The sequence below is a fragment of the Zonotrichia albicollis genome, chromosome 2 (assembly GCF_047830755.1).
Source record: "Zonotrichia albicollis isolate bZonAlb1 chromosome 2, bZonAlb1.hap1, whole genome shotgun sequence".
Lineage (NCBI taxonomy): Eukaryota > Metazoa > Chordata > Aves > Passeriformes > Passerellidae > Zonotrichia > Zonotrichia albicollis.
In genome coordinates this window covers 9,891,538-9,913,423 of record NC_133820.1, presented here as the reverse complement: position 1 = coordinate 9,913,423, position 21,886 = coordinate 9,891,538, and the positions used below count along the sequence as shown (strand labels likewise).

The 21,886-nt window shown below is 39.3% G+C and overlaps 1 protein-coding gene across 17 annotated transcripts in view; it reads left to right on the top strand.

Moving 5' to 3' along the window:
• The window catches only part of ROBO2 (roundabout guidance receptor 2), a 1,042,455-nt gene that overhangs the window by 641,205 nt on the left and 379,364 nt on the right, over nucleotides 1-21,886 (top strand). For all 17 annotated transcript variants that reach the window (XM_074532752.1, XM_026794852.2, XM_014268608.3 and 14 more), the window contains one exon: nucleotides 8,593-8,919. In XM_074532752.1, coding sequence (XP_074388853.1) covers nucleotides 8,593-8,919 — 327 coding nt within the window. The remainder of the gene's footprint in view (nucleotides 1-8,592; nucleotides 8,920-21,886) is intronic.

Sequence of the window (21,886 nt, the reverse complement as noted above, 5' to 3'; positions counted from 1 at the left end):
TTTAGAATGTTTGGGTCAAGTTTTAAGTAAAGTATTGATATTGTGTACTTTTAATTCCCTAGACATTCACAACTGGTGTAGTTCAGGGAATTTCTGTGACCAGTGTCAGCAGACAACATAGTGCCTGCAGGATAAAATTCAGAACATCAAAGTTGAAGTACCTGCTGTGCTTATAGTAGAAATCCTATTGTCTTCAAAATATTATTTTAAGACTGCTTTAGATGGGTGAATTGACTTACAAATGTAGTCTGATTTCACAGATTGTAGTGATTTTATTCTGAGAACTCTGACTCATGGTTTGTGGAGGGATCTGGACCCAGTTGTCATTTAAAAGCTTTTTTATAGCTGCTTTAGCTTAACACTGTTAAAATTGATGTGCTTTTCTAATTGCTCCTTTTTAAACCTTTTAAATGTATCTTTTAATGTTGCTTTGGATGGTCATTATCATCTATCAGTGGAAAGCTTTAGACTTTGGAGAGCCTGTGGTTATCAACCCTTCTATGCAAAAGCAAAGTTTACTTTTCTAATGGGCCATTGGTTTCTCCAGGTATCAGGGAAGCTGCAAAGCTTCCCTTTGCCAGGCTGATAAGGAGCCATTGCCAGTTCCCCAGTGCTATGATAACATGCCCCTTGTACAATAAATTACCATGCTGTCTGTAAGCAATATCTGCTTTTTTACCTTCCATCCTTGACCTGAATAAAGCTGAAAGCTGTTTTTAGAGTCAGGTGTACACTTATGCTTTGCTGTGTTAAATTCCAGAGTGATTTGGAAAAGTTCCCAAGGGAAGAGCTGTTGTGCTTGAGCTCTTCTGGATGAAAAAGAGAGATTTTTTTTTTTTTGTCTTTGATGCTTTTGTTATATGCTGTGTGTGTATCATAGAATAATTTGGATTAGAAGAGACTTCTGGAGGTGACCTGGCACTTGCAGGTGTGTGTGTGTACATTGTGTAAATATAGATGAGGTATGTATATACACACAGCATATAAATGCAGAGACATATACACACACATACACATAAACATTGTCCTTTTTGCTTTTCACAGGTGGAACTGCTCCTCTTCTCTACTTATCTTCTTCATTTCATAAATTCATTTTTATAATCTTATTTAGAGTCAGTGAACATTAATGAAATCCACACTCAAATTGGAGCAACTATTCTAGTTTCAAAACCTAGAGCTTTTTTGAGAAAGGACCTTAAAGTGAAGCTAGTTTGGGTTTGCTGGGGTTTTTGCGTGGTTTTTTGTGTGTATGTGTGTGGGTGCGGGTGTGTTATTAAGAATTGTTGTGTTATTAAGCAAATAATTGCCTCATCTTCTTTCAGGGAGCATAGATCTGGTAAATATCTTATTTCTTGACGTGAACTCTAAACCATTATGCTTTGCAATAAACAAATCGATGTAACTTTCTCATTGAAGCAGTGACTTGTATTTATAACATCACTTTTCACCTGGGGAAAAAAGATTAATCATTTGCCTGCAAATCTATATTCCAGTTTTCAGGGTTATTGTGCTCGCTCCTGCTCTCTTGACTGCATCCCTAACATGCTGCTCCATCCCAGGCAGTGTGCTGGAAATAAATTTTAAGGTGCGGCAAGGCTCTGCAAAAAAAGTGAAATGTGACACTCAAATGCTTGTATGTGATGAGAAACCAATTGAAGAAAAGTGAAATAGAGTAAAATACTATTAAGCCTTTATGTCAATTTTGGAATGCTTCCCCTGAAATAATTTTATATAAGGAAAAGGATGCTTATACTGTGGCGTTGGATTATTATCCACATTAAGAAAAAAAAGGAATTTTGTTTACAGTGGTTTTTTTTTTTAGTAGTAGAGTTGATTACACCTTGTTTAGCAAAGTCAGAGTTCCATACAAGAGAAACTTAATGAAATCAACCTTCCAGTAAGATTTGGTCAATGTTTTTAATGACAGTTATTGATCTCTCTTGTCAGCATTTTCTGCTCTCCCTCTTGGCAGGCACACTCTATAGCAAAGGTGACTTATCTGCAGGCACATGTCCTGGGGAAGTTAGGATATGTTGTTTAATGGATTAATTTTGCTGAAGGAAAAGCTTTCAGAGAACCTTGTCATAGCTGACACAGCTTTGAACAAAAAACTTTACCTTGGAAACAGTTGTATCACTGAAGTCTTTTCCCATCTGCCAAATCTCAGAAGGGGGGAAGAGACTGTAAAGTATAAATTTTCAAAATCCTGTCCTTGCCATGTCACTTTGCCTAGAGGAGTGCACGTTGAATAATCAGCCTGCTGCCAGTGTATCAGCCTGTATTCCAGTTGAGTTTTCTCATTATCTTGACTTTTTTTTCCATGTTATATTTTGTTTGAACTAAGATGTGGCTGACTGGCTCTCTTCCTGAGATCTCTGCTTGTCTTCAGTCAATTCTGTGCCTAAAAGGGTGGTGAAAGCAACAGACTTCTTCATTACATCAAACAAATGTGTGCAATAAGTGTTTCTGATGAGTACTTCTCTTGTGAAACGAGGCATACAAAGAAGAGGGAAAATGAGCAGTGACTGTCCTTCAGTAGATTTAACTAAGTAGCTGTGGGGTTGTCTTTGTAGAGTCTGCATAAGTCAAAAAAAGAGCTGGAGCTCCATGTGACAGATCTGATGTAGCCAGAGGAGATTCTGCAGACACTTCTGTAGCTGTCCATCCGTTTAAAGCACATCATTCTTTTAATTTGATTTTAATGCCTTGCTTTCAGTTTCATTTTTTCTTTCTTGTTGCAGTGAAAATAAACCAAGATTCTAGCATCAAAGAAGGTTCTTTGGCATTAAATATAACTTTGGAGCTGTCCTTTGTGTAGAATCAAATGTACACAGGGCCTTTTCTTGCTGTATCTCTATCTTTCTCCTGTAGGAGATTTATTTTTTCCTATCACAGTTTTGCTGTTTGTCTCCTTGATAAACAGTCCTTTTGCTCTGTCTCAGGGAGAACATGTGTTGTTGGCAAACTCTTGGAGGGAATGCATTCAAAATGCTATCAGAGGCATGAAATAACTAATAACTCATGTGAGGAGCAGCTGAGGGAGCTGGGGCTGTTTAGCCTGGAGAAAAGGAGGCTCAGAGTGACTTTGTCAATCTCTGTAACTTGCTGAAAGGAGGGTGCAGCCAGGTGGGAGTCCAGTCCCTTCTTCCAGACACCCAGCAATAGGAGAAGAGGACACAGGCTTAAGCTGTGCCAGGGGAGATTCAGGCTGGACAGGAGACATTTCTTTACAGAAGGGTTGTTAAACATTGGAATGGGCTGTCCAGGGCTGTGGTGGAGTCGTCATCCTCAGAGATGTTCAAGAAAAGACTGGATGTGGCACCACGATCTAGTTGGTAAAAGGTTGGACTTGATTATCCTGGAGGTCTTTTCCAACCTAAAGGGTTTTGTGGCTGTGATATATTATGAGTTTGTCTTTCAGGTCCATTGTTGCAACAACTTCTGTTGCTCCTCCTGGCAATGCTTACTTTCTGAACTTAATATACAACTCACCTGTTCAGTGTGACCTGTTAGAACTCCTGAACTGGAAATATTTCAAATATATGAGACAATGTAAAACATCACATCCCATTTTAAGCATCCCTTTCACAGCTGTAGCATGAGAACAGTAGGGCAGATTGGAGAGTAGGTAAATATCCAAGTATATTAAAGATATGTGTTTGGAATGTTAAAGGAATCATATTGAGAGCCTTGAGGAAGGATATAAAAGGATTAGTGGTCTTGAAGGTCAGCTGAGGAAGAGATTTTCTAATATAGGAAGTCAGGTAGGTAAAAGTTTGAAAAGAGTTAGAGATGCAAATAAATGTGATGTCAGATGGTGACAGGTGCTGATAATGTCAGAGGGGGGAAAGAGAATTTTGAGGAGGCTCTTCAAGGCATTTCAGAAATCTGTGTTGTGAAATACCAGATCAGAGTGTTAACATGTAAACTAATGCAGTATAGTTTTTTCTTTAAAATTGTTCAGTGGTTATAATACAATTGCTAGCCTGTCTCTTAGCCACCTCTGGCCCAGTAGCCAAGAATAAACATTCATGTTGATTTGAGAAATGAGTTAAATGTCTCTGAATTTAGTCTGTACCATTGCTTTTCTGGTATGACAGATCATTAGCTTTGTAGATGCTTATTTAGAGAGTAGATTTAATAGATTAAATCAACATTTGGTCTTTATGTGAAGTAAATTAAAACTAGAAGAACATGAAGTGCAATAAATGAAAGTCTCTTCCTAGACATTTGAAAGACAGTGGACTAGGAGGACTAAAAAGTGAATTGCCAAATGCCTTTTTCTGTGGTGATTTTTGTGTTAGAGAGCACATAACCCAATTGAAGCCTTCCAGGCCCTCCCACCTGAAGGGAGCCTGCAAGAAAGATGGACAGAGACTTTGCAAGGGCATGGAGTGACAGGATAAGGCAGAATGGCTTCAGACTGACAGAGAGTGGGTTTGGATTAAATATTAGGAAGAAATTCTTAACTGAGGGTGGTGAGGCACTGGAACAGATATTCAGAGAACATTCAGAGAAGCTGTGGATGCCCCATCCCATGAAGGTTGGACAGAGCTCTGAGCAACCTGGTCAAGTTATAACAGGGGGTTTGGAATTAGATGATATTTAGGCATCCAGACCATCCTGTGATTGCTCTTAGGACAGGGATTGCATAGTGACTCTGAGGAAATGCAGTAAAAAGGAATACAGTATTGACTCTCTGCTTTTGTCTCCTTTCCTACTTGCATCTGCATGCCTACAGCAAATCTATTTCATTTATTAATAAAAATTGTTGTAGCCAAATAATTTTTTAGGGTTATTTGACTGTAGGATCAGCCAGAACTGAAAATAATAGGCCTTCTGCTGATAATGCTACCAGTGTAGCTGTAACCATATTGTACACTGGGTCCCTGAGGAAACTTGTGAGGAAGTCTGAGCATATAAAAGCCAATCTGCGAGGCTCAGGCTCGGTGGCAGTTGTGGGGAAAACCTGCCTTAGTTGGCACCCTGGTGTTGAAGTGGTTGAAATGAATGAGTGATTGTTGTCTTTTACATTTCCCAAAGGAGTAGTCTTGGAGGTGATTCTCAGGGAATTTCCTGTCCAACACATCTGAATTAAGTTAAATGTGTGGAGTGGAAGAGCGGAGTGTTGACACCTGAAGTACAGGCTATGGGTTTTTTTCTGCTTTTGTCAATTTTCTTCACTTGTCTTACTTTCTTTCTCTACCTTGATTAGGAATATATAAATATATAAATTCATAATACAGGAAGGACAGTGTAAGAAGTATTGGTGAATATATTTCAGTACATGTGCTGCACAGGGACATAAAAGTAACTGGAGTATTATTTTGCTTTTTGGTGACAAGATGTGTCCCCCAGCAGTTTCTTTTTTCTTGGTTCCAATATGAGGCTGGACTTCTCCTGTTCAGTGTCCTGACCTCAAAGGGCATTAGCAGTGATTGCTGCAGAAATGATTCACATAAAAGTAGATATGAATGCAAATGTTCTTTACCTATGAAGTGACAGTTTATGACAAATCTATAATGTCATCAGTTATTATGAGAACTACAGTGTTTCCCATCAGTCAGCATTTATGAGGTCAGCAATTGTTAGTAGGCTCTGGTATCTGAAAATGAAAGCTGTGTTTGTTGGAGTGACTAAACTTTATATTGCAGGATCTTAGGCAGTGTAAGTTCAGAACTTGATGTTCAGTTTAAAGTGAAGATTAACTTAATCACACATAAACATGCCACAGCACATCATTAAGCTGGACATGAGCTGGCAGCCTGGAAAGCCAAACATGCCCTGGGATAGCTCCAGAGCCCCGTGGGCAGCAGGGCAGGGAGGGGATTCTGCCCCTCTGTCCCCTCTGCTGAGAGCCCACCTGCAGGGCTGCATCCAGCTCTGGGCTCCCAGCACAGCAAGGACAGGCACCTGCTGGAGCCAGCCCAGAGCAGGCACCAAGGGCATCAGAGGGATGGAGCAGCTCTGCTGGGAGGAAAGGCTGGGAGAGCTGGGGTTGTTCTCCCTGGGGAAGAGGAGGCTTTGGGGTGAGCTAACTGTGCCCTTCCAGTGCCTGAAAGGAACCTAAAGGAAGAAAAGGAGATGCTCCCTTCATATGGAGAGAGACTTTGCAAGGACATGGAGTGACAGGATTAGGAAAAAATTTTTAACTGTGAGGGTGGTGAGGATTGGGAGGGGGACCATAGCACAAGAATCAAAACTAGAATCAAAGACCACTTGTGTCTGTCTCTTTCTGATAAGCCAACAGTGTCTGAGACAGGCAGTGGTGCCAAATTCCTGGTTTCCTTTGTTATTTCTAAATCAGCACAACCTTTGGGAATGCATGTTGGTGCTCAGTTCATGTTGGAAGGAGGGAGTTCAGTGTGCTCCGTGAATGATCCTGTGTGTGTTTTGCTTCTGCCCTCCTCTAAGTGCGTGATGAGGGGAATTCCTTGTAGTCCTGGGTAGCTGAAGGTGCACCCAGCCATCACAGGAATGTGTGGTCTGATTCCCCCCTTGAAACACCTCCTGAGCTTTTCTCCTTGTACATTGGCATGGTCTTGGCTGCTCACATCTCTGCCCTCTTCTCTTGTGCACAAATTGCTTCATTAGGATGGAGTGAGTAAACACCAGATTTGTGATAAACATCAGTACTGAAAAGGAAGAATCAGCCCTATTGGGACCTCAGGAGGCATTTTTAATTGGGTTGTATAAGGATAAACTTTTTATGGGAGAAAGCTTTTTGCACAGCTTTAAACATGGCCTGTAAGTCTGTGTAGGATATACTTTTAGGAGTCCTGAACACTACCAACAAGCCTTTGTGTACCAGAAAACTAATATTTTGGATTTGTGTTTCGCATTTCTTGCTACTGATTTTGCTACCCTGTGTTAAGCATTTATCAAAATTCTATCTGTTCTCTGCCTTAAGTCCCTCTCATGTTGCAGAAACACCTCAGCTTTCCTTTTCTTCCTAATATTGTTAATAGAAATTTCTTAAAACAACTAGAGGGGTTTTGTTTGCTTTTTTGAGAATAAGCAATGAATTAAGTTGTTAGACATGTCTGGACGTACAAATGTTTCAAATCAGAGTGTGAAGTTGGCTTTTTAGTCCCATGTGCTGTCTGATATTTCTTTAATGGTGATTTCAGTCTTTTTTGATGTTGTGTATGAGGTCATGGACTAGGGTAGTTTTTAGCTGGAGATTCTCCTATTAGAATATTTTTTGGTCAGTAGAAGTGAGAATAAAATAGATCATTCTCTTCCAAATGTCCCATAAGTTCATCTATGCTTAGCTATAGATTATGGGTTTTTTTTTCATGTACAGGCATTGCAGATTATGGATTTCTTTGCTGTTCTGGTAATAGAATCTGGAAGCCACTGAAAGAGCCAATTTGTGCAACAGCAATGTAACACTTAACTGCAGTGGCAAGCCTTAGCTTAATGACCTGAGTGCTAGTAAAACAGAAGTCCAAAGGTGGATTCACTCTGTTGAATGGATCCTTATGCCTTTCCTCATAACTTTTTAGTAAATGAGGCATTGAAAATATTTTAAAGTATGTAGAGCCTAGACTATAATTAAGACATTTGCTTTTCTACCACTCAGCAAAACTGCTGTTCAGAAAATTGAGACAAATGTTTCACTAAGCTGCATAGGCTGGTTTACATTGTATTTAAGAAGTGCAGACCAATTGTAGCAGTGTTGGCAGCTCCACTCAAAGGATTTTCAGGATCCATGCTAGAAAAATTATTTTTGAGGCACCAACTGCCGTGGCTGTTGCAGAAATATTTTTCCAGTCTCATGTAGTCTGATTAGATATGCAAGAGTGGAAAGTGTCTGTGGAATTAATTCCACCATTAATATAGAAGGAAGTGTTCAAGGTAAGGTTGCATTGGGCTCTGAGCAACCTGGTCTAGTGGAAGGTGTCCCTGCCCTTGGTAGGGGGCTGAAATGAGATGAGCTTAAAAGCCCCTTTCAACCCAGGTCCTTCTCTATGGTTCTCTGGTTATATTGTATTTATGTGTGTGTATACATGCAATCCTGAAACTGAAAATTTCAAAAGTGAGCTGACATTTGAGATTTCCCTTTTGGCTTTCTTTTCCCTCCTTGTCTTTCCAAACTGGGACTGTTTGTTGAAAAGGGCTGTGAAGTGTACATGTTAAACTGCAAAGAACTGTTAACTAATGGGGCTAGTAAGAGACTGGTTTTGGATCTCCTCCTATTGAATCTGGCAGATGAAAGGATGAGAAGGCAGTAGCTATGAGGGGAATCTAGAAGCACACAGTGATCTAGAAATTAATGTATATAGGAAGATTATCGGGGGAAAAAAAAAAGATTGTCATACATGTATGTGTAAGGGATCCTCCTCTAAGCGCAGTCTGCATCTGGTATGGGTTTGATAACACTGCAGAGGGTTATCTCTGTTAGTCCATCTCAGATTTTTAGATAGAGGAGTATCTGATACAGTCTGTGATACCAGACAAAGTAATCTCACATGTTCTAAAGGGTTTCTTTCCTGTTTTTGTGACATTAAATGAGTAACATGCGAGAGCTCTTTGTGGCACCTAAAGCACAACTAAATTGCTCTCCCTTCCCTCTGTTCTTTTCCTCAGGATCCCGTCTCCGCCAAGAGGACTTTCCACCGCGGATTGTTGAGCATCCCTCAGACGTGATAGTGTCCAAAGGAGAGCCGACCACCCTGAACTGCAAGGCAGAGGGCAGGCCCACGCCCACCATCGAGTGGTACAAGGACGGCGAGCGGGTGGAGACGGACAAGGATGACCCGCGCTCCCACCGCATGCTGCTGCCCAGCGGATCTTTATTTTTCCTGCGCATCGTGCACGGGCGCCGGAGCAAACCCGACGAGGGCAGCTACGTTTGTGTAGCCAGGAACTACCTTGGGGAGGCTGTGAGTCGCAACGCGTCCCTGGAAGTGGCATGTGAGTAGTTTTCTTTTAGCATTCTTTGAAACTTCATGGTGGCTTTTATGCTGTCACCCCAGCACTTCCACACGCTTCTGGGAGATAACAGATGGGGATAAATGCAGCATTTTGTCATTAGCTGTTGCTTTTAGTGAAGGCATTTTCACTTGTGTTTGCTCAGTAGCAGTGACCGAACAGAATAAGTGATTTATACTGAAATGAGGTTCTAGCCAGAGTATAATCATGATTGGCACGAACGTGGACAAAAGATAATCTTCCTCTGAAGAATAACATGGACAAAGGATAATCTTCTTCTGAAGAATAATCTGATTTTTAAATGATGTTTAGAGTTGGTTATACTGGAACTAATGTGGAAAAAATACCTACCATTTAATCTAAGGTGCGCTGTCTGTTTCTCTTTATCTCATAATCTGTTATGAGAGAAACAGAAGCAGACAGCATCTTGGTGACTCGTGTCCTGTACTGCTGGAAACCTCAACATATGCTCCTCAATCATAAATTTGACCCTGGCCTCATTCATTATGTGAATGGCAAGTGAAATTGTTGGCCATTTCTCATATCATCCACAGCAGTCTTGGTCTTTATCGATTCTCTCTGTCTTAACAGAGAAGTCACAGGGCTCTTTCAGAGCCCACCTGGCATGAGTAGTCTGCTTCCAGTAGAGTTAGCAGATACATTCATTATATTCACAGCAAACAAGCTCATCAGACATAAAATATAACCAGTTGCAAATGGGGGTTTTTGCTACTTAGTTATATGGGTTGACTCAACGTGGATCTTTTTATTCAGAATGTGCATCTTTGCCTATAATTGTGTTTTAATACATTTATGAGTGCTCTCTTCTCGCTGGGCTTGAGTTTTTCACCTACAGCTCTTCATCTGAAAATAGTTTCCCTAAAATGTGTTTGAAGTAGGGCTCTAGAACAAATATGTATTGCTTAGGTGTTAAAGAATGGATTTAAGTCCACAGTAGATGGTATGTTTAAAGGGAGGAAGCATACAAGAGAAATCTGTGTTCCTAATGCAGCACCTAATGCACCACTTTCTTAGCTAATATGGTGTGATCTTGAGGATTCTGTTTTCTCAGAAATTGCAGAAAATGTCATTTTTGAAATATTTAAATGGCAGAATAAGGCAAGTAGAACAGACATTTTCACTGCATTTCACCTGTAGTAACCTAGATTAAAAACTGTGTCAAACAAAAAATGAAAACAGTTTTGGCACACTATCAAAGCAGAAGTAAATGTGCCAGTGAATGCATCACAGAAAGATTTTCAATTTTGGTTGGTATTTGGGAGTAGAGGAGAAACCAGCTTAAGGAAGGCTGAAATCTGGGTGAGTACTACTAGATAAATTTACTGGATTATTTGTGGTTTTGTACATGTGTTTTAACTGTTGAGAAATTTTAAGTGTGACCTAAACACCTGAAATCTTTATTTTAATCCTGTTGAGATTCAGGATTTCCTGTTGAAGTTCAAAGGATTGTTCCAGTTGTACCTTGAGTCATCGTATTGAAGTGAATGATTATTTTGAAATTTAAATGTGCTCTATATCTTGTCAGTTTTCACTCACCTTTACTTTATTGACTGCTGCAAACTCTTGTTACACCATCCTCCATTTTGGAGTTTAAATGCTGTAGCTGGTGGCAGGTCAGGCATGAGTCCCATGGGAGATAGTAGAAAATATTAAAAACAATAAAGCTCTTCTACTTTGTCAGCTGTTTTATGGCAGGAGCAATGCAAATGTGAAACTGAGATCTGAAACCATGGCTGACATTTTGTGATAAAATTGTACTTTTACTGTTTCCATAGCTTTGAAATTTAACTTCCTGAACCCCCCAATTAAAGGGTTTAGTAGTCTAAAGCAGGTTCTCCTATTTCACTTCAACAGTGCTTTATCCTTCCTTGAACAGTGCCACGGCTGCAATTACAGAATGGTCTTCATCAAAGAAGAAACATGTAAATAATTACATACATTGCTTGTTTACTTAATTTTAGCGATTCTGTTGTGATTTTTAAAAGCGCATGGCAGTACTTGGTGTGTATCAAAGGCATCCTTTGGAAGGTGATAGCAAAACTACAGTTTTGCTGGGGTTTTGGTTGTAAATCAGGTTTTTGAGTGGCATTCAGGGAACAGTTGGAGTCTCTTCCTTGTGTTTCTGGTGTCAGCGTTTGTGGGCTGAGGAAGATGGGCAGGTCTGTAGCAGCCTGCTTGCAGGCTCAGGAGAGGAGTTCCTGGTGACAGGCTGCTGTCAGCAGTGAGTCCCCATTCCCCGGTGCTCAGCTCCTGCCTGGATGCTGCACCCCTGTCTGTGAGAATGCACACGATCCAGCCTGGCTCGTGCTCTCTGTCGGGGTGCTGAAAACTCTCCTTTCCACACCCAGCCAAGCTCTTTTCATCACCAGGAACAGGGAGGCTGTCTTCTGCTGTCAACAGGGTTCTGGATTCTTATCTGAATGTAGGTGGCCTCAAAGAGTGCCATGACAGCCAAACTGCTGATTTTCACAAGTTTGAAATGCTTGAGTGTGCTGGTTTAGAGTAAGAAACTGTAATTGTTTTACTTTGCTTATTAAATTGGCACTTGCTAATAATGTGTTCTTGCAACTTTTGAATGATTTATGAAGAAATATCTACTGGGTTTCTATGTAAGTTAGATGTGTTTCTGCAACAATATGATAAACAGTGTTAATTATGATTTATTTTTTTTCTTTTTTTTTTTTTACCTCCATGAGTACCTGCCTTAAAAGGAGTGGGATTGAAAGTCTTCTAATTATCCATATTTATGTGTAAAGACAGAAGTTAAATTCAGCTGCGACACAGCTGAATTTCAGCTGTTCAAATCATCCTGAACCCAGTCATTTTGCCCTTTGGGTTTTTTTGGAGTGAGTTTTTTCAAGTTGCTGTAAACCCTAAGCTCTTATTGGTTGAGTAACTGTTTACATCTTTCTCAGACATGAATTTAGGTACCAGCCCCTAAAAAGCACATTAGGTATGCTTTTTACATCCATGCCTTTTTAGAGCACATGCATACAGTCCAGGACAGGTGTTTTTGTACTAATGTATCCTCAGAAAAAAATTTGTACTAATGTATCCTCAGAAAAAAATTGTGCATGCCAGTAAAACTGTGAAGAACTATGATTTGGAAAGTTACTTTGAAAACTGTCATTAACATACTGAATATGCTTCTAGAACATTTTTACTTTTAATTAAAATATCTTCATTCTTGAAGACATTTAAGAAGAAATAGTTGGTATTTAGAAGAAAGAGTTATTATTTGAAGGCACAGTTTAGGATAGATATGACTTATTCTATTTGTTTTAAGACACTAATTCATGGTGTGCTTTGTGAAGATTAATTCTTCTGTAGGAGCTTCCTCAGAAGGAAAAAATAATCCTGATACTACCAAAGAAGTCTTCCAAATTGTATGTGGCAAATTCTCATGTAGTGTTTTTGTTTTACGCTTAAATCATTAAAACCAGATGTTCTAGCCTTAAAACCTCTGTGAGGAGTTGTATTCAAAAGAGTAAAACATCTTTCTTTAGATTTTGTCCTTAAATTTTTTTAATTGAAATTGAACAAGAGTTGGCATTATTAGATCTGTGTTGATGTTCAGATTTTCTTGGGAGAATTTAGAAGTAGGCTTGAAATAGTTTGATCCTTCACCAAACTGTTTCATATTCGAATGCTAGAAGTCTTAAAGTAAAAGCACTTTTTTTTGTTTTTTTACCCATGCTTTAGTTGAGGCGATGGAAGCTGCGCGGTGGGGTTTTCCGGCGGGAATATCGGGAAGCACATTTGCAGGAGCAGCGAGGGTAGCTGGGGTTCCAGCTGGGAGCGCCGGGGTCTCTGCGCTGCCCGGGCCGCTCTGCCCCAGCCGCAGTCAGCGGCAGCCCCCGGGGACAGCAGCTGGAGCTCCAGGTGTTAAATACGTGACAGCAGCTTGATCTATCGACCACTGTTACAGGGGGCTCTGGCCTAAATGAAAATTCATGAAAAATTGATGAAGTCCCCAGATTATTTTTTTTCCCCTTTCCCTTTTGCAGCACCGTGCCAATGCAGCAAGGAGAGATTAAATGAGGTGTTGAACGCTTTAGTGGTGAGGAGGTTGTGGTTCAGAGGTCAGGGGGGAGGGGAAATAAGACCCATTTTCTACCTTACTTTCCTTTAAAAGCAAACATGAAGCTTTTCAGATTAGTTGGGATTTGCTGCCATTTTAATGTAATAATAATAAAGCTCAGGAATACTCACAATAGGATTCTTTTCTGCATGGGTTGGGAGCATATGGATTGGTGCAGAAAATAGTGGAAGCCTCTGAGTCATAATTCAATTGAAGAACCAGAAATAGATTGAATTTTGTAATGGCAGTATAAATTTGGGCCTCCATCTTTCTGAGTCTCTGCTTGAACTGAAGTCATTTGGAGAAAGAAGAGGTCTTGCATTATTTATATGCCATAGATTGCTTGGATAGCGGGCTTTGGAACACTCTCTAAACATAATGATCCTGTTTGTGTTAGAGTCAACACTGAATTATGTTTTTATCTGTAACAAGAGAGGTTATACAAGTACACTGAGTTTAGCATGAAGTCATAGGTGTTCTGCAAAGCAAGCCAAAGCCGCATCTTAAACATGGGAGACAGTAATTCTACAAATAAACCAGATATATTGAAGTGTTCAGTGAATAAAGGCTGAGAGATATAAAATATATGCTATGCAATCACCTTTGCATCATAATGCTAATGGCTATTTGCTGGAGCATGTGCAAGAGGCTGCAATGTGTTCATAATAATGGAGTTAATAATTTCCTATGAGATACTCAGAGTGAAAGAATAGCACAGTGTATGTGACTGTAAAATGGGTGGATGGTTTTTTCCATCTAGTTTCTGTTTGATGTATGATAGTAACACATTATTAATTTTGTTATTGGTAATTTTGAAGTCTGATTTGCTCTGAGGTGTTACTTTCACATGTGGAGAGCATGTCCTGTTACTTATATGTCTCTCCCTCATCCTTCCAAGCAGAGTATGAAAGGTTTTCTGTCTGAGCTGGCACTCTTCTGCTCTCATCACAACAGAATAATCATTGTAGAAATTGGAATGCTGGAGACTGTGGTCTGGTCTATGAGCAATATCAGGACGCTGAAAAGCATCATGCCTTTTCTCATCATAATTTTTCTCTAAGAAGAAATTGAACAAATCATGGCTACTATCACAGCATGCTTAAGGAAAAGTAAATTCCTCTTGTGGAGGAGAACAGATAAAATTGTATCTGATTATATAATCTGGGGAAAGGTAGATTTTTGCAAGATGGTGTGAATACTTTAAACCTTCTCTGTACTTTTGAAGCTTGCATAAGCAATTTCTGTGGACTTTTCTTGTGGATTAGGATGAAACCAGTGGGAACACCATTATTTGACAACATTGCATAAAATTGCATTTCTGTATAGGGCAGTGGTTCTCAGTCACTTTCAGAAATTAAAGAGGTTACTAAATGTAAATTAGTGAGGACACATCAGATAAACCAAAACCTGACTTGATATCCTATTGCAAAGTTTTCTTTGAGCCAAAAAAAAAAAAATTAGTTCTGCTTATTTACTTTAGTAATCTAGGTTTTGAGTGGTTTTATTTCTTCTGATTTCACCTGAGACAAAAAAGCTACATATTTAAGAAGGTGTGAGTTTTGTTCATGGCCAGAATGAATTAGGATTTTTATGGGAGAGGTACTCTTCATCAGGACAACCTAGATTCTCTTGCTGACACATTTCACACAAACTGTTTAAGTTTGTGCTGCAGCATTGATGCCTTCCATGTGGGCACAAGCAGTACTTCCCACCATCATCCATTAGGATTAGACAAGTCGTCACATTTTTACATCTTCACTTCTTAGCCATTGAACTCCACCTGGGCTTGCAGACTTAAAGGCTAAAAGCGCTAAGGACTCCCTACATTTTAAGTAAATCCAAAGATATTTAAAATTTGATCACTCATAATATCAAGCTGTACCATGCCTGAAGGTTTCTCCAGGCCTTATTTTTCTTCTCCTTTTTCTCATATTTTTCATGCTGTGGTCTTCTTATAATTCATTTTTAGCAGGTATTTGAAGTTGATCTGATTCTGCTTCTAATAATTTCTTGCCCATTCCTCACTTGATTTTTATCGGCTTCTTTCTTCCCCCTAACTTTGATTTAATTTTATTTTTTTTTAAATCAAATGTCCTATTATATCTCTCTGAATGGACTACTTTAGAAAATGTTGACAGCTAAGGAACAGCTTCACAGAAGACTTCAGACAAACTTGAAAGAAATCAGCTCCTGATTGATCTGTCAGTGGGTGCATCATCATGTGCTGATTTTTTTTTTTTTTTGGCTTGACATTTCTCTGATTTTTAGTTCATATGGGAAGTGAAGGAGAACAAGATAACACTGAATTTTTACAACTCTAGTCTATTTGCTCAGGAGCCAATAAGCACTCTTTGAATGTTAATTGAAATATTAGCTATTGGCATATGCTTCATCCATGATGTATTATTCTTTAGTATCAGGTTTAAAAAAGTACTTATTTGAAGCAGTGCTCAGACTGTGACTTGGCAAATTTGTTGTCATCTTAATTCTAACAAGGTTCAGTACTGTGGTAATTAACAGTAATTATCAGGATGAGGTTGATGAATATTTTACATATACACATCTTTGTCTCTATGTATATATATTGATATAGATTTTTTATTCTGATAATCACCCCATTTTTTGAAGGAATCCTTAACCTCCTCTTTTTTTTCCCCCCTGTCTTTGTTCAGACATGAGCTTCCCTTGCTCTTACGCTTAAAGGACTAAAATTTCATCATAGCTTTGGTGCTACTTGATAAGTTCCCACAGATTTTTATACTTCATGTAAGTTTCTAATACATGGAATTCATGTGGGAAATGAAGTGGTGGTTTTGTTCCACTCTTCTTGCTTGAATATTTCAAGTGGCAGTGATGTGAATGTGTACTGATGGTTCGGAAATGGCTTCATTGTGGTAGAGAAGGGAGGCGTGCACTGTCACTTTCTGCTGTCTCACAGATCTGTTTGCCACTGTACAAAGGGATGTGGAGCTGTAAAGAACTGGGAGTCCTGGATCACTGAGTTCCTGTATTCTACCCAGCTGTACTTTGTAATTCTGTTCAGAAACGTTTCAAGCTGCAGTCTGAAAAGCAGTTTGATTGCCTTCCCTTCATCCTCAAGCTTGCTCCTTTCCGTTTCTGTTGAAAGCCTGTCTTGGAACTTACGTATTCTAACTGTGAGAAAAATAATTTTTGTGTTTCCAGTGTAAACAGAAACATGCCTGATTTATGCTAGTTCTTGTGATTTTGGAGCACCTCTCCTATGAGGAAAGGCTGAGAAAATTAGGGTTGTTCAGCATGGGGAAGAGAAGGCTCTGGGGAGGTCTTATAGCAGCCTTTCATTGCTTACAAGGGACTTGAAAGCAAGATAGGGAAAGACTTTTTAACAGTGCCTGCTGCATTAGGACAAGGGGTAATGGTTTTAAGCCACGGGAGGGTCGATCAAGAGTAGATATAAGGAAGAAGTTTTTTGCTGTGGAGGTGGTAAAACCCTGAACCAGGTCAGATTCAAGGTCAGGCTGGATGTAGCTCTGAGCAGCCTGATCAAGTTGAAGATGTCCTTACTCATTGCAGGGGGGTTGGACTAGATGGCATTAAAAGGTTCATTTCTTCTCAAACTATTCTATGATCTGGTTTTTCTGTAGTTGTTTTCTCTCCTTTGTATTTACGGACCACTGTGGTGTCACTCCTCATCTCCACTATTGCTAAGTGAAACAAAAAAAGCTCATTAATTTATTTGCAAAATATTTGCTTGATCCTAGTAGTCATTCATCACCTAGTAGTCATTCATCACAATGTTCTAGTCTGCATGTGCTTTCTGAGACATGAGTGGGTAGATTGGATATAATCTTTCAAGATTTGCATGCTGTGCACGATGAACTGATGTTAATAACTGCCTTCACTGTTCCCTGATCGATCAGTCCTGTGATCATGTTTAACTTTCCATAAGCATTTGGTAACTCACAGTGATTCTCTACTAATAAGACACAGATCTTTCTCTTCCTCTGTGATGTGTAACAGATGAGCTCTACTGTGCCATGAACTTCCCTGTGATGGGTTTGAGAGAACATGGCCTTGCACTTGCTGTTATTGCGCTTCAGTTAGTGTCTCCTATACTAATTTTCAGTGTCATCCCATTCTTCCCATCTAATGATCCTCCTGTTGGGCCCTGCTGGGTTCAGTGACTGATCTTGTATGCCAAAATAGATGTTGGCCTTGGTGTTCAAAATTGGCAGTTCCTTAAACCACCTGCATCTTGCTGGAGGACTTCTCTTCTACTAATTGGACTCAAACCTGCCTGTTGCTCACTTCATATGCAAAATCATTTGATGAAATAAATGAGAAGGAAACAAGTTTCTGTCAGCCTGTGGGGAGATTACCAACGCAGCAGGGCTGAGAACATGTAAGCATTAATTGTGGGAAGGAAGTAGTTTCTTTCTGTTGTATCTCAAAACAAACCATTCATGAGAACCAGAGGAAAAATATCCCCAGTTTAAAGGGGATAAATTGAGCAACAATCTTGCAAAAGAAATTGTACTGGCTGAGCTTGGAATTATTTTTCAGGTCATAATGTATACAGAAATTCCCCATCTGCGGACTGTTACCATCTCATAAAGCTGACAGATAGTAGGGTGATAATTTTTATGTTTTAGCAGTGATGAATGCCAAATCTTTGGGTGTGTTTAGAATGTGACAATTCCTGTGTTTTCTCCAGAGCAGCACTGTTGAGGTAATCACATATCATGTCTTTTATTTCCCATGGGAAGCAATGGCATAATGACCCCACTGGGTCTCACCAGTTGGTCCATCTAGTGCAATGATTCGTCTTGGATAGTAAAAAACCACTGATTTAGAGAACACACAAGGTGTTTAAGCTCATATGTTTGAAGTTAAGCACTTTAAATGGCGCATTCACATCATGGTTTCTGGACAAGTATAGTTATTTTTCTTGGCTGGAATCCAGAAAAGGCACAGGTAGTGGAAAACCTGGAGTGGTTGATAGAATCTGGGTGGAACACTGTCACCTCAGCCACGGAGATGTGCGCTATCTTTACTGTAAGATTGTCTTTAGGAAAAAGATGCTTGCATAGAGTTAAGCTTCCTTTGTTTTTGTGCACCTTGCTTTTGTCTTGAAGTACAGAGTGTTTAGAAGGTTTTAAAATTGAGTCAATAACAAAGCCCGCAGGAAAGCAGTCTGGGTGTTGTTTGGGGTTGAAGCAAACTGGAAAGTTAAAGCTTTACAGTGTTTGTCAGAATGTTTTTTTTTTTTTTTAGCAAAGCATCAGTAAATGGCAAAAAGAAATTAACTTGAATTTGTTTTCAGAAAGTATTTACTTTTGTGTTCCACTTACATTTTTTCTAACTCTGTCTTCTCATTTTTATATTTTATGCTTCAAACTTAAAATCAGCAACTAGAGTCACATTTTCCTCAAGTAGTCTAAATCTTGTTCATTCAGATTGTTGGAGGAGAAGTTGAGTAGCCTGCAGTCTGGAGACTCAGCTGGGAAAAGTGATTGAAAACACCGAAGATTTGTACCTTGGAGCTCCAGGTCCCTCCCTTAGCATATACAATTCTTATTGCACTGCAGAAGTAACTTAATTACCTGCTGCAGACCTGTAAATTCCTCTCCCACAGATGCCTGTGTGGAAGTCAGTGGTGGCAATACTGAACATCAGTCATGTTTCCTTTGAGACTCAGAGCCATCTCTTTGAAGCCATGTATCATGTTGATTGCCCAACCACGGACAGAAGCCAAATATTTTGATTGGTAGTATGATATCTAAAAATATGAGGGATATTCTTCATTTTATTTGCCTTCTTCTGCCTACTATAAAAAAGACAGGTGACTTTCTTCATGCTTTTATTAAGGTTGTGTTCCCATTTGAGCCATATCTGATCCTGAATATATCAGCTACTCCAAATTTTGGACTTTATTAATAGATATTTGTATGTGTTATATAAACCTTGATTGTATCAGTCTTATTGAAAATTGTGGAAATATGACTCCCTTCTTCCCACCCTTCTCCTTGGGAGCACTTATTAGAAATAAACTTTTCAGAAAATGGACCGTAGGGAAAGAAGTTGCAGCAATCCCCACAAAAAAGTTCCCTTCTGTCTTTAAGAAATTGCTGTCTTAGAGAAATGCTTCAAAAAGCAAACCAACCATCTGAAAAAAAAATAATCTTTTGATCACTAATAACTGCTGTTCCACTGCCCTCCCTCAAAGAAAAGAAAGGCATAAAAAATAGATCTGCAAATTTTTGTGGAACTACATCTTTCCCTGCCATTGTCATTAGTATAAGTGATGTCTACACTGCAGCCTATGCTTTTACATTTTTTGGAGAGACTGGGACTGAGCCCTGTTATTGTTTTTCTTATTTATCTGGATTTTCTTCTCAAATAGCTTGGTCAGATTATAAGGGCTTGTTTTCTCATGCTAGAATAAAAACTTGTCTTTGACTGTTCTTTATATAATTCACCTGCTAATTTTCCTATTAATCAAAATATTTTGACTGGCTATCATAAATACATTTGGGTGCATATGTGCAGATCTAAGTTTGTGTCACTTTTCTCATTATACATCTGCATTCTGAAAAATGAGAACTTGGTTGGATCAAATTTATGCTTTTAATTGCAGTGCTGCACATGTGCTTATAGATAGCTAGTAATACTCATTTCCACCTCTCTTGGAAATAATTTCACTTTTGCAGGGTGGTTTATTATGACGTTGCTGTAGAAAGCACAAGTTCAGAGCTATAAGAAAAGAAAGTTTTTGTATCAGTATGTGATGAAGTTCCTGTCAGTGACAAACAGAACAGGTGAACAAACAGAATATAGTGTGCACTATAGTTATAAACAGCATAATTATTTGCTAAAGTTATGGGAATAAAAACTCTCAAATTATCCTGAATATTGTCAGTATTGTTTAGGACCTGAGCAGTATACAGGTATTTAATTACTGTATGTAAGATATTTAATTTTAAATATATAAAACTATATGTGTGTATATATATATATACATGAAATATGTATATATATGAAACACATATATTCTAAACATAATGCTTTTAAAAATTAGGATTTAGCATTGGTGCACATTAAAATTCCTGAGCAATGGACAGAGTAGGAGTTGGTGTCATCTGTGCTGTCTGTGCTTCAAAGAAGCTTCTTTGTCAGGCACAGTGTGTCACAATGCAAGTGGGATGAAATGCATTGCCCTCCACTGTCACTGTGTACTAGAGCTAGTCTGCAACATCGTGTGCTTTTTTTGCTCCTTTCTCTTAGTTACAGCAGCAATATTAAAGTGGCAAATTTATTTTCTGATTTTTTTAGCAGTTCTTCCTTTTGCCTGTGTGCTGCTGCTTGATGCCCGCCAGCTATTTTTAAAGAAACTTTTTTTCCTTTTTTCTTTTTCTTATTGCAACCAAGTAGACTAAAACCAGCTCAAGGCACCGTGAGAGTAAGGATTTATCCTTGCTTCCATGTGTAGCATCAACTGCAGGGAATCTGTGTGTGCTTGTGCCAGCTGTTTTGCACATCCATCCCAAACTCCTCGGCTGAGGTGACCTCTGAAGTGCCTGCTGCAGTGAGTGATGGAGTTATTGAGATTCAGAGACAACCCTGACCCTGACCCCCTCGTGGCCTTGGTTTCACTCATCCATCTTCCAGGCCCCACAGGCTGTGATGTGCTGTGTGGAGACAGGATTAAACAAGTGTGAATAAACAAGTTCAAAGCCTTCTGTCATGGCTGCCAACACAGAACATCAGGAGAATGAGGCATTAATAACCCAGTGCTGGGCAGGCATGTTGTTTTGCCAGAGGAGCACCTGGGGAAAGCACCACTTTCTATGCAATCAGGTTTTTGTGTGCCAAGAAAAGTTTGCTTAAGACTTCTGTGAAGGGTGTGAGATTTGTCCTGCCATTCTTCTTAGTCACGAAGCTGGCAACAGTCAGATCAGAAAGGTGCTGAAAAACCTTCTGTGGAAGCAGCATCCTTTGCTTGTATTGTTATTTGGGCTATGATTCATCAGAAGTGATTGGAGGGTTGGGGTTGTTTTGTGGTTTTAACCTAATGTGTTTACAAGAAGAGAGTCTGGAACCCGTTGACAGAATTATTTTCTTAAAGATAATCTTAGGAGATCAGTTTTGTATTTTGTTGTAAACAAAAATTTTATTCTGTAGTGTGGTTTATGTTGAATCTCTGTGTGGGTAAACTGTGGCAGAGATAAGATATGCTTGTTGTGGCAGTGGTTTAGTAGTGCCTGTCTTCCCTTTGTCAAGACACTCATTTCACCCTGTGGCACCTTCTGATCAGTTGACTAGTCAGTGATTAAATACATTTATTTAGTTCAATGGGTCAGAGATGTTGGGGTGGTTAGAAAATTACTGATGGATTATCAGTTTCATCACCTCTGACATGCAGCCTTAGCACAGTTCATCATCTGAGAATTCATACCACGTTTTCCTGAGCACTAACATGCTCGGCTACCTGTGTGATCATGGCTCTAGGAACTGGCACTGTGTGCTCAGGATTGATAGGACAGATGTCACAGGAATTAGAAGGGCATCATCTCTTTTGCTGATAAACACACTTAATAAAAAAACTGCTGAAGAGTGTTCTCAGGCCAGCGGCAAACATAGTAAATTCCAAGGCTGTAATGCACTGATATTTGTCTTTTCTTGGAGTATTTCAAGAAATTAAAGTGCTTTTCAGAAGGAAAGAAATTTTGGATTTAGCTCTACTGGACGCTCACAAGACAGAAAATATGCAGTAATTTTTGAAGTCTGAAACTGTAGAAGTAATATCAAAGCAGTTATCTTTTTAGAGACCTAATTTAATCTCTGTTACACAGTAAATCTCATTATTGT